The sequence below is a fragment of the Podarcis erhardii genome (genome assembly GCF_964252035.2).
Source record: "Podarcis erhardii genome assembly, chromosome: 2".
NCBI classification, from domain to species: domain Eukaryota; kingdom Metazoa; phylum Chordata; class Lepidosauria; order Squamata; family Lacertidae; genus Podarcis; species Podarcis erhardii.
Genome location: NC_138498.1, coordinates 105,627,157 through 105,639,561, shown reverse-complemented (window position 1 = coordinate 105,639,561; position 12,405 = coordinate 105,627,157). Strand labels below are relative to the sequence as shown.

Below are 12,405 nucleotides of genomic sequence, written 5' to 3'. Positions count from 1 at the left end.
TTGCGTTGTCTTGGTATAACGTGCAAATTATGTTCATTTTTCAAATCACATTTGGTTTTCTGTGTATCTTCTTTTGCTTCCAAGATGTGCTTCCCAAGAATGTCGGATTCTGATTTCTCCTTTATAGGAGGAAATTCTGTGAACAGGTTTTAAAAGAATACCTCTAGATCACAGACTTGGAGAAGCAATAATTTTTCCTTCCTTCTTTCCTTTTTGGAACACTATCACTCATTTCCAGGAAGAACAGCTCAGTTTTTTCTGTTTTAAAGAGAGCAGCAACGTGGACCCTGCCTTTTCAGGCTATATATAACAGATTTACTATATTCACCTCCTCCAGTTTTTATACCATGATGTAAGCTGACCTCATAATTGTGTCATCCTCTATATTTACAGCCCAGTAACACCTTTCTGGCAGTTCACAAGGGCCACTGAATTTATGGAGGCAATAACAAGTCAGGTGTTTTACGGATTGCCTGTGCATCTCAGAAATAAAATAAATAAATAAATTCAGGACTATAAAGTGAGGTGGTTGGAACACAATGTTTGTATCTTTACTATGCTTCCCCTCACCATGGTTTTTTTGGAGTTAACTAAAAAAAAGGAAATCTCCAACACAGTTAAGCTATGCAATTCTGTTTGTAAATTCTGTTTTTTAAAATGTGTTCTGATGTATTTCAATTATTGTTTTTAAGCTTGTTTGTTTTTATTTCATATTTTATAACATTGTTTTTAAATGTTGTAAGGTGCCTTGAGAGAAAGGCAGCATTTTAAGATATCAGATAAATAAACAAACCATTTCACTGGGAAGTAGGTTGAATTGAGGCCAATGGAGCCTACTCCCTAGCAAGTCCACCCAGGACTGAAGCCACAATGGAGTGTTTTGGAATATATCAGATTAATTCCACAGGAAACAGTGAGAATAGAAGAGCTTCAATCCATGTGCTCCAAATTTCACTGGGCTGCAGTATGTGCTTCAAAGTGCTAAAATGAATAAAATGTCACCTGGACACTGTTGATAAAAGCACTGGGAGAGATAGGTTTAGATCCCCCCCCCCCTTTCAAACAATAACACTGCACACTAGTAACTTTGGGAAGGTCACTGTCTAAGCCTCAATTCTTTATCTGCAGAATGGAAAAAAACAAACCCTGCTATCTTCCCAATGAAAACAGGAGGGTGGAAATCTAAGACAACCAAAAGGCCTCAGTATTTATAGAATCATAGAATTGTAGTGTTGGAAACATCTCGTTTCATATAGTGACTAATCAGTTGCCTTGAAGCAGCCCACAAAAAGTCAAGAGTAGAAGGAGTACATAACATTTGCTCGCCAAAGGATGAACCAATGTTGAGAGCTCCCTTCCTTTTCCTTACAAGAACAATTCTATCAGAGATGCCTGTGGGAGAGGATGGAGCTAGTTTCCCATTGTCAATCTGTCTGCCAGAAACTGTGAACCCAATTTAGGCCACATTGCAGAGAGGAGCCATCTTGTTATGCATGTGATTTATGTCCCGCTGCATCCCATGGCTCAGTTTGGCCGACAGCCATTTTTCTAAATGCTAATAGTTCTGTCTCTATAGGCTCACATACGGAATCAAATGGGTTTGATGACGAAAATACCCAAATAAATGGGCAGATGGATGGTAGGGGTTGAGGGGTGAGACAACGGAGTGGTACTAGTGGGTGCAACCCTGCTCCCCCCTCCATGCAGCTGTGTGTCACGTGGAATTCACGCTCAAAGAGACATTAGGCCACAATATCTGAGATTATAAAAAGGAAGTGATTTCAAAAGTGTTTGATAAGGGATGGAATCAATTCCAGGCCTTATCAGTGCGATAAACGTTAGTTTTAGATGGTGTCTTGTGAGTAAATGTTGGGAAATTAATGATTTTGCCTAAAAGGGAAAAGCGATGTATATTGGAAAGCTGCCAGAAACAGAGGGGTTAGTGAAACTGGCCCCCACTGGGGGTGCAGGTGCAAAAATCTGCATGATGCATATATGCCCTGACAAGATCAAACACGGGAGAGGCTTCCCATTCTTCTCACACCGTGGCACAAAGGTGTATGAATTTATTTTGCCCTTCCAACCTTGCCCTTACCCCAGACACTTGGGTTGTGTGAAATGTACTGATTTGTAATGTAGCTACTGAGGTAAAGTCATTTTTTTCTGGTGGAGCCAGCGCTGATACAGCTCCTTGCCAAGGGAGCAAGGGATCCTAGGCACACCTCTGGCCAGAAGCCAAATAAACAAAACTTATTTTAGAATATGATTAACACTGAGGAAACCCCTACATCAAGAGGTAGAAAATGGCTTCCATTCAAAGCTAGATAGGAGCCAGCCCCAATGTAGCACAAGCTGAAAACAGGAACAGGTATTTTCAGTTGCAGCCTTATGGTGTACACCAGGCATAGGCAAACTCGGCCCTCCAGATGTTTTGGGACTACAACTCCCCTCATCCCTGACCACTGGTCCTATTAGCTAGGGATGATGGGAGTTGTAGTCCCAAAACATCTGGAGGGCTGAGTTTGCCTATGCCTGGTGTACACTCTGCCCCACAGAGCCTATAACATTAATCACATACAAACAAAAAATTCAGCAAAAATATTACATCATGACTAAATACAGCTATCTACAACTCCAGAGAGACTTGTGGCATTTTCACCAATGAGCCTTAAATTGGTTTAATTTCTCAAATCTACATTTGAAATACTAATACTGTGGTACCTCGAGTTAAGTACTTAATTTGTTCTGGAGGTCTGTTCTTAACCTGAAACTGTTCTTAACCCGAAGCACCACTTTAGCTAATGGGGCATCCTGCTGCCGCCGCGCCACCACTACACGATTTCTGTTCTCATCCTGAAGCAAAGTTCTTAACCTGGGGTAATATTTCTCGGTTAGTGGAGTCTGTAACCTGAAGCGTATGTAACCCGAGGTACCACTGTATCTACATTGTCAAGAATGAACGTTCTATGTGCCTCACATTAATGATGTGAACATGTGCATGCAACAGCGTGAGAGAGTCTTCAAGGTGCACTGAGTGTCAAATGTGAAAACATTCCGGGTTGGACACGGTCCTGCCTCCATCTGCAGCTCTCAGCTCTAAAGCTAAATTCTCATCTTTCTCAGTCTGGCCTGTTTTACCCTCTACAATGTATTTCTGCTGTTGTAGGCAGTTTATATGGCAATTTGTCACTTTGTCCCTTTGGGCATCCCTGCGCTCACTGTGGAAAGGCAACCATATGGTTACTATCAGCTGTCAATTGGCAGGGGACCAATATGGGCTGAAGTACCCCTTCTTGTGTGTCCTGAAGTACGTTGGGTGTGCTGAAACACGCACATCCCACTCCTCTGATGGAGCTGCACAGATATGCCTTTGGAGACAGTTAGCTTTAACCTCGAAACAAAAACCAGGAGTGGATGAATCTTCCTATTTCTCATCCATGGCACCTTTGCATGTTTTAACCTGCTCTGTTCCCTTTCCCCATGAAGCTGTATTTTAAAAACTTCTCCAAATACCTATTTCAAGGCCTGTTTTCTCTCAATACACACATTTAAATGCTTATTTTGATAGGTTTGAAATACCAAGAACTATGTTTCATGATTCTGATAAGTGCAATATCTACTGGATAGCTGAGTTCCGATCTATACATTTACTTAATTCATAAAATGTATGCAGTTTGATTGAAAGAAAAGAAACCCTCAAAGCACTTTGCAAAAAATAAAAGAAAATCAAGAAAAATTTACAGACAGACAAAAATTAAAATACTAAAAGAGACCTCAACTTTTGAAGCGCATGGTTAGATTTGTCTAAACTGAAGAGTACAGTGAAGGCACCTGCTTGAACTCAAAAGGCAGGGAGTTCCAAAGTTTTGGTGCTGTCACACTGACTAAACCATCAAGTTCTTACAAACGCAGGAGTATTATGTATGTAGCCCCTGTAGTAGTGCTAATTCCACCAATTGAAGGGGTTGAGTGGGACATGCAGGGGAAGGCGAGAGCTGTGGATCAGGACATTCGATATACTGTATGCTTTTGAATCCCTAAATGGAACTAAACTAAACCTCAATCTGCAGAATTAAGCCCACTGCATTTTGTTCTGACTTGAATGGGTATACACTATTCTTCTTCCCTCTTCTGATGTTTGTGAATTGTCAGCATGACTCCTCAAATTGTATTTTTCTCTCGGCCAGAGGTTTTCAAACTGTGTTTGAAGGAATCCTGGGGTTTCTTGGAAGCTTATTAGGTTTCTGTAATGAGAATATCGGTAATTGAGGACAACCCCTAAAAGCTAGCTTCTCCTCCATTATAGCTTTTCAGCTGCAATATGTGGCTGTGGAAGAGGCTTGGGTGTGCACTCTCAGTTCACACAGAAACCCAATGAACCTGGACCAGAGGTCCATGTGAATGTCTGGGCCCCTTGAATATTCTACAGTATGCTCTGCAAGCGGTTGCTGTGGCAGAGATTGATGCAGAAATAAGAGAGACAGGTTCCCTTGGCTCCCATCGGATCGACTTAGAAATGAGTTATTTCCCTTGGAATTGGAAAATGACTTCACTCCTTACTGAACCAATCCAGGCAGCTCTTCAATGTGGTGCCGAGCAAAGCGACAGAGGCATTTCTCTGTGGCTTAAAAGCAGGCTGTTTCAAAGAGTAGCTCCCAGAGATACTGGGAGTGGGACACAAAATCCCAGCCTTGCCTTTTACCTCAGGTCGTGTGTCCCCACCGGGGATTGCACCTCCCCTCCATTTTTCCCAGGGTCAGCTCTTTGAAAGAGTCTCCCAGCAAAGCCACGAGGACATTTCTTAATGGCTTTTCTAGATGGCTCTTTTAATAAGAGTCTTTAATAAGAGTCTTATGCAGAGCTGCCGCCTGAAACGTAAGGGATAGGGAATCCCCCCCCCCCCCCGGTGAGAGACACAAGCTAAAAAGGTTCCCTGTGGGAGTGGGCTTTCTCTCCTAGTCCTCCCCCCCCCTTTCCTGGTGCCAGTTCTTTCGCTGAGAAGTCACCTACAATTTAGGGCTTGCTCACACTTCTGCTTGTCCCGTGCCAAGAAAGCACAGGTCCAAAAGGTTTTCCGCCTGTCCCATCCTTTCTAGGCACACATCTGAGTGGTTTTTGCTTGTCCCAACACTTCTTCCAGGAAAACCCACTGTATGCCGCTGAATCTGCAGAGAAACCGCTATTTCCAATTCAGCTGCGGACTGCGGATTTCCCCAGGGAAAAGCAGAGGAACAAGCACGAGTGTGGGGATAGGAATTCTAGGACTTCTTGTGTTTGCCACTTCAAGCAGTACTGAACTCCTCAAAGCTGTTTCGGACCCCAGGTCCAGTGAAGTTATTCAAGAAAGAGACCCTTGAAAGTAGGAAGTTTGAAAACAACTGCCCTATGCCAAAATTGCCAGTCCCCTCTAGCGTTTCATTACATGACCAGCACCAAAGACAATTCTTTCAGTGCTTTCCAATACGGATCTTTTCCAATGTCAACATTAACATTGCATTGCGGCTTCTAGGAATAAGGACCCTACCACAAACACTGTCCCACCCCACATCTGCACCCCTCCTTGCCTGTCTTCCTCTCACATTCAGACATGCACACATAAATGTTAGCAGCTACCAAGTTTCATGTGTGCGTGGAGAAGGCGGAGAGGGTGGACATCTCTTTCTCAGGCACAATAGCTGAAAACAAGATTTAAGAGTCTACCAAAGAAAAGTCATATTGATCGGTTCTTTAGAACATTCTGAACACATCCTTGTTGCCTGGGCTATAAACAGCAGCTTACCGTGGGTTGGAATGGGAAAGAGGGTTCATTTCTTTCTGATAGTGACACCCTTGATTGACAGGCTGTGGAAGACAAGAAGCAGGAGTGAGAAATGTATTTTGCCAATGTTCTTTCAGTCTCAAAGCTATTATTAACCATTTCACGCAATCAATATATATGCAGTGCCTACAGAGTTAGAAAAGTAAAAAGATGAGGCCCTACTTCCTAATGGCAGGGGTCACCAAAGGGAGGGGAGGAATGAGGAGGGAAGGGTAACAATGGGAGAATCCATTTAGAATGACCATGCCTTAATATAGGTGCTCTCCCCAAGTCAGGAAAATAATACAACATTTTGTATTTATGAAAGGAAAGTAACGTCACGCTGGTCTGAAGGATGGGAGAAAAGTCTGAGTATATTTATGATTTGCTAATATTCATCCGTAGCAATCATTTGCATTTTCTCTCTCACTCACACTTTTGCAAATTTCTGTATTTTCACCAGTTGGCCACATGCACCAAAACACCAGGTATAATTGATTTCAATTTTAACATTTAAATTCTCATTTTAAATATTCATAATTTCAGAAAAATGCTCTGAGCCCGATTTAGAAACAAGGCAATTTTTTATATTTTAAGAAGATTTAAAAGTCACTTTAAAGAAATTATTACACCTGACAGCTAAGCAGAGTAATACGTAGTTCTCAAAGCTATTATGTTCATTTTGGACTGACAGTTTGGAGCAGATGCTAAACAATTTATACTTCAACATTTTTTCCCTGACAGCCTAGTTATTACATTCCATTTCTTGATAAACTATCACTGGCTAGAAAGTATAGTTTTTATTATATCACTTTTGTAAGTTGCCTGAGAGCATCTGTTCATGCATTTGCCTTGCATCCTGGTATCTTCACAGGCCAAGAGGCAATTCTACTCCCAACCCACAAATATGACTAAAGATACGACTAGAAGGGCAACAGAGAATCAAGCTGCATAACAGATGAAAATGCCAAACCTAGTATAGGACTAAGGTCAAAGTACATGGGAAAAGTAATTGAATACATAAAGCTGAGTATTTATTATTCAGGAATGTACAAAGCATATGAACTGAAACTTGCAGCAAAGATAAATGAGAGACAAAAAACAGCCTTCTGGTGGTGCTGTTGCCATAGATTAGGCCAAGGGACAAAGAGGTTATGTAAAATTAGCCAATATTTAGAACAGAAAGCCTTGTTTTCTGGTGAGAAGCTGCCTATAATCTATATGGAAAAAATTAGCAAAGATTTGATGAGCCAGTAACAGTGGGGAAAATATGATTAATTGGAAAAGACAAGATTTTATTGTTTCACACAAGAGAAGAATGCACAAAATACAATTTTCTCCAGGATCATCAATGCAAGGAAAACTTTTCAAATAAGTCCCCTTATTGATAAGTTCCCTTCATTGTTAAACACACGTATTAGAACAGTTGCACACTGCAGAATACAAAATGACACTGGGACACAGCTGTTTGCTTCACTTGTATAAAACATAATTCTTATGCGGGGTTTACTTTTCATCAGCCCTAGAGCTGTGAGTGGTAAAAGAGAACAAAAAATGAGTCAAAATCTGCCTTGCCTAACAGCAAAAATTCAAGATCACAGACAGAATGGAAAAAACTCACAAGCCCTATTCATGCATTATTTGCATGCAATGATGATTAATTTGCATGTGATGACTTCTAGACCTGCTGCTAACATCACACCTGCCCTTTAGAACAACTGTGCACATTTTGGCTGTGTAGGCGTCCCAATTGCACGGTGGTCTACAAGTAAGCAGGAGCTTGTGTATCAAGTTTTCCTTACACACAACCACACACAGTGTTGTTGCTGAAGGAAACAGATGCAAAGTCAGGGGTGGGGATAAAAGCTCCCCCCATTCCAGAGAAAACATGCCGCTGCCCTCACATGAGTAATGAGTGAATAGTTCCATGGTGTTTTCATCCAAAATGGGCATGTACCTTAAATCTTAACCTGGGGTGAGATGCCAGTGAGATGCCTTTTGTTTGATGCAGAAGCTAACTCTTAATTCATTCCAGAGAGGGCAGTCTGGAAGGTCACATATTGCAAACCTCAGAATCTATAGCCTTCATAGTTGCAGAACACAAGTGGAAAGTGACAGTAATCAGAAATATATATTATGCTGTCAGGTCTCATGATTTCATTTCCAGTCTCATAATTACTCATTGATTTTGAACATCAGGAATTAGCAGCAATGGGCCCTCTATCCTCTCACATGACTGAACATGACTGAGTTTGTGGGTGGGGTTGAGAGATGTCCTACTGGGATAGCTCAGCCAGTAAAGCACGAGACTCTTCATCTCAAGGTCATGGGTTCAGGCCCCAGGTTGGGAAAAAGATTCCTGCGTTGCAGGGGGTTGAACTAGATGATCCTCATGGTCCCTTCCAACTTGACAATTCTATTATTCTATGTATAATTTTCTGAACACAGAGGCACAGAGTTGTCATTTTGGGTTCCAGACTTTGCCAAACATCTGCCCCAATCCAGGTAATGAGATTTGTACAAGGAAGCAGACTCCTGCCAACGTTTCACTTGGTGGATCTGGAATTGTAGGTGCAAACTGGATGCATGTACAATTGTGGATATAGTCTGGATGTGTTACCTTGCTACCTGCCTTACATTGCTACGGAAGTCACCAAAATACATGCGGTTGGGAGAACTCTTGAGTCAGCAGATCTACAGAAGGGTAAAAATTTGTATCAATGGTCATTTATACTTGCCCACTTTGGAAAGAATAATGGAATCAAGCAGGCTTTGGAAAAGAATAATAGAGTCAACTTTTCATACGGAAAGGTTTTTTACTAGGCAAAAAGCTGAAGCATGTTGGAAGGACAGCTTAAGGAAACTTGCCTTTCAGCTGTACTTTCCTCAGTGGCTTTTTGGACAAGCAACGAATTTCAATTGCCAGCGTTGTCAACTTGACATCGCATAAAACTTTATATTCTCCGCTAAACTGAACCAAAACAGTTTCAAAAGTCAAGTTCATAGATTGCAATGTGTAAAGATAGGCAACATCAGAATCCACTGAATGATTACTTGGGTTCTGAATGGTTCATTTGTTTGAAAAGTGTCTTAACAGAATTTTGGTCTCAAGTTAAAAACGCAGAAAGGGGAAAAATCCATAAAGAGGTCTGGTTTTCTGTAGAGAGAGGCACCTACAAAACATTCATCACTAGCTGCAGATACATCTAATTATACTTTTAAATGAGTAATTCATTATATCTTAAAGCTTAAAAAAACCAAGAGAGACACATTAGTCCAAAGTGTACAGAAATTGATCAAAGTGCTCACTTTGAACCCAAACATGAGTTTGCTAAGTACCAGGATACATTTTATTCTGAGTATTTTTGTTCTAAAATTATGTAAAACTAAAATAGGCATGTATAATCCGAGTTTGCCTTTGCCTGGACTAGGATGCTTCATCCATCCCACATGGACCTAAGTTTCTGTAGTTGCTGTGAGACTAAACTTATATGCAGCATGTTCAGGATCACATCATGGAACTAATAAAGCTGGTGGAGAAGGATGTGATGTCTGGTGAATGGCATGGGTGGTGCTTAAGGGCAAAGCAGTAAATGGCTATTTTGTAACAAAACTGCTTCCTTCCTTCCAAAGGAAGTAGAGCATCTTATTACAATAGACTGCGATTGTTCAAGCTTCATACAGAACAAATAATACCAAAAAATTGCTGAGGTGCTGGAGCGGACATATTCTTAATTGCCTCTGGAGAGCTGAGTAGATTCTGCATTCTGGCTATAACTTCCATAAAGGGAAGGGATGATAACTACAATGGGCAGCAGAGCATTTTTGAAACACCATGGATTTTTGGATATAAAAAATGAGTGCCATTCTTCCCTCTGTAATATAGTATTTTTAAAGTATGTATTATACTGAACATTAGGACACTTTCAAGTCAACATAAATGTTGTAATCGTCCCTTCCCCCAAGGAAAAGATGAATATTCAAACCTTATCTTTCTAGCCTGAAAAGATTATTTCAGCTTAAAAGGTAGCTTTTGAGGAATGATAGAGAGTAATACTGAAATCCTTTTGGGGCAAAAACAAAGCTCAGCGATAACAGCACACGCATTGTATGCAGAAGATCTCAGGTTCAAAACTTTCAATCTCCAGTTAAGAGGATCAAGCTAGCAGGTGATGGGGAAGACCTTTTGCCTCACGCTCTTAAGAACCTCCGCCAGTCATGGTAAGCTATATTTGGGCTTGATGGTCTAATAGGTCAATCTGTTCTTTAGACACACTTAGGAGTAAGGCCTATTGAAGAAGAAGAAGAGTTTGGATTTGATATCCCGCTTTATCACTACCCTAAGGAGTCTCAAAGCGGCTAACATTCTCCTTTCCCTTCCTCCCCCACAACAAACACTCTGTGAGGTGAGTGAGGCTGAGAGACTTCAGAGAAGTGTGACTGGCCCAAGGTCACCCAGCAGCTGCATGTGGAGGAGCGGGGAAGCGAACCCGGTTCACCAGATTACGAGTCCACCGCTCTTCACCACACTGAACACAGAGGGATGCTGAGTAAACATGCTCAGGAATAGACAGCATGTATCTCAATATACATTCATATTCAAAAAGACAGGTCCCACGTCATTCTATCAGTAGCTTTGAGTTGTTTCAGAAGCATCTATCTTCAGTGATGACAGCTGATGGAACAGAGTTGTCCAGAGTGCAGAAACAGAAGCTCTGGGTGACAGATTTTGGCCAAACTTTAGGAGAAAACAGCCTAATGGTTAGAGCTGTTTGGCAGTGTGACTGACTGCCTTAGGAGTTGATGGGTTTTGTTGTTGTTGCTGGAGGCATTTAAACAGAGCCATCTGCCACAGATGCTGTAGCTGCACCCTGCATGTTATTACTCCATGGAAGGGCTCTTGAATGTGTTTGAAACTCTCCTAAGAACCTTACTGCCACTATTGGAAAGTTTTATCAGTAACACACGGCTGCAGAGTTCACTCATGAGTCATGAGCATCTATGCTTAAAGGTAGAACCCTAAAAGACCATAAAGGTATAGAAAAAAATGTTTGTATATATCCAAGATCTATAGCATTTAGGATCCTTCTCAAGCCAACCTTCAAATAAGCCCAGAAGAACTATGGGCTCCACTAGGAGAACATATAGAAGGCATGCACAAGCTTACCGCTGGGAGACATGAGTTCCAGGTGGTTGTGTCATCACTGCTTGCACTGATGCTGATATTACAGTTGTCTATCTGAGATGCACTCAACCCATGCGAAGGTCCGGTATCTTCCAGCTCTTCGTTCTGTTGCCTTTTCATACTAGCCAACATCTGCAGTTCAGAAGCACTCATGTTGCTCGGCTGGTAGTTTCTCCAGTCATACTCCTATGAATTGTATTGAAATGAAACGTGAGGGTGGTACTGGAAGGTACTATGCGGGGGCGTAAAAAGGGGTGTGTGACAAATTATCAAGAAACAATTACTGCCCTACTAGGAAGGTTCATAAAGAAAACTTTTTTTGGGGAAAATGCCTGCTCCAAAGGTCTTATCTTAATACGCTAGGGATTATATAGCTATATATGAAATTTCACGCATATCAGTTAATATCTTGACCCTCCTCCACGAAAATAGCTGTTTACTTGGCAGTTTTCCTATGTCGTGAAGGCTGAAATTTCAATTCACTGGAACATTTACTGTTCCCAACCCTAACCTTGCGGGAAGCCATCTAATTAGATTTTAATTTGATTTTGACATGTTTTAAGGAGGTAATTTAATTATTGTTTGATTTTATACCAATGTTATGTATCTGATGTTAGCCACCCTGAGCCCGACTTTGGCCAGGGAGGGCGGGATATAAATAAAAGTTTATTATTATTAATTGTTATGATTCCTTTGTAAGAAAATAGGAAATAACATAAAACCATTTTTTCAGGCAAAAAATATATAAAATAAATCAATGGGGGGGTGTGACAAGAAATTTTCCGCCCCGGGTACCACCTGACCTTCCTACGTCTCTATCACTATGGAGAAAACTTGCACACTTTTCTACAGCAGTTGAAAAGATCCAATATTTCTTGCAAGGGAAAGAGGTCATGTGATATTTGCAGCAGGGAAAAGCGTTCATTAATATACACACCAGCTTCTGCTACGGATAATAACTGCATCGACAACTTAACAGAAAGGACATTGAATAAAAATACAGCTATGCGAGACAGCTTGTATTCTAGTAGTCTTGAGACTTGCATGGTGTATAAAGCTGCCAGGAATGTTTGATTAATACTGTAGAAATGAGTATAAGAGATGAGAAAACTAATTGAACTAGGATAGATTGCAAACACTGCAAGGTTCGTTAATTACTATAATCCAATGAATTAAAATAAACCAGATCATCAGTTGGAAGGTGGATTCACCTAAGTTTATTTATTTATTTATTCTCATATTTATTTCTATTGGGGGGGGGGGAGAATTGAGAAGACTATGGCATCAAGACAGAACATGCTTTGATGTTGCAAGACTTCAACTTTGGGCTAAAACTCTACACTTATTTACCTGAAATAACCACCAAACTCAATAGGACTTATTTCTAAGTAAATTCTGAAGGACTGCACTATTAACTCCTGGC

At 41.0% G+C, this 12,405-nt stretch overlaps 1 protein-coding gene across 4 annotated transcripts in view; it reads right to left on the bottom strand.

Moving 5' to 3' along the window:
• CFAP20DC (CFAP20 domain containing) overlaps positions 1–12,405 on the bottom strand; it is a 139,034-nt gene that overhangs the window by 34,879 nt on the left and 91,750 nt on the right. For all 4 annotated transcript variants that reach the window (XM_081852658.1, XM_081852657.1, XM_081852659.1 and 1 more), the window contains 2 exons: positions 10,965–11,168; positions 5,780–5,841 (listed from right to left, as the gene is read on the bottom strand). In XM_081852658.1, coding sequence (XP_081708784.1) covers positions 5,780–5,841; positions 10,965–11,168 — 266 coding nt within the window. The remainder of the gene's footprint in view (positions 1–5,779; positions 5,842–10,964; positions 11,169–12,405) is intronic.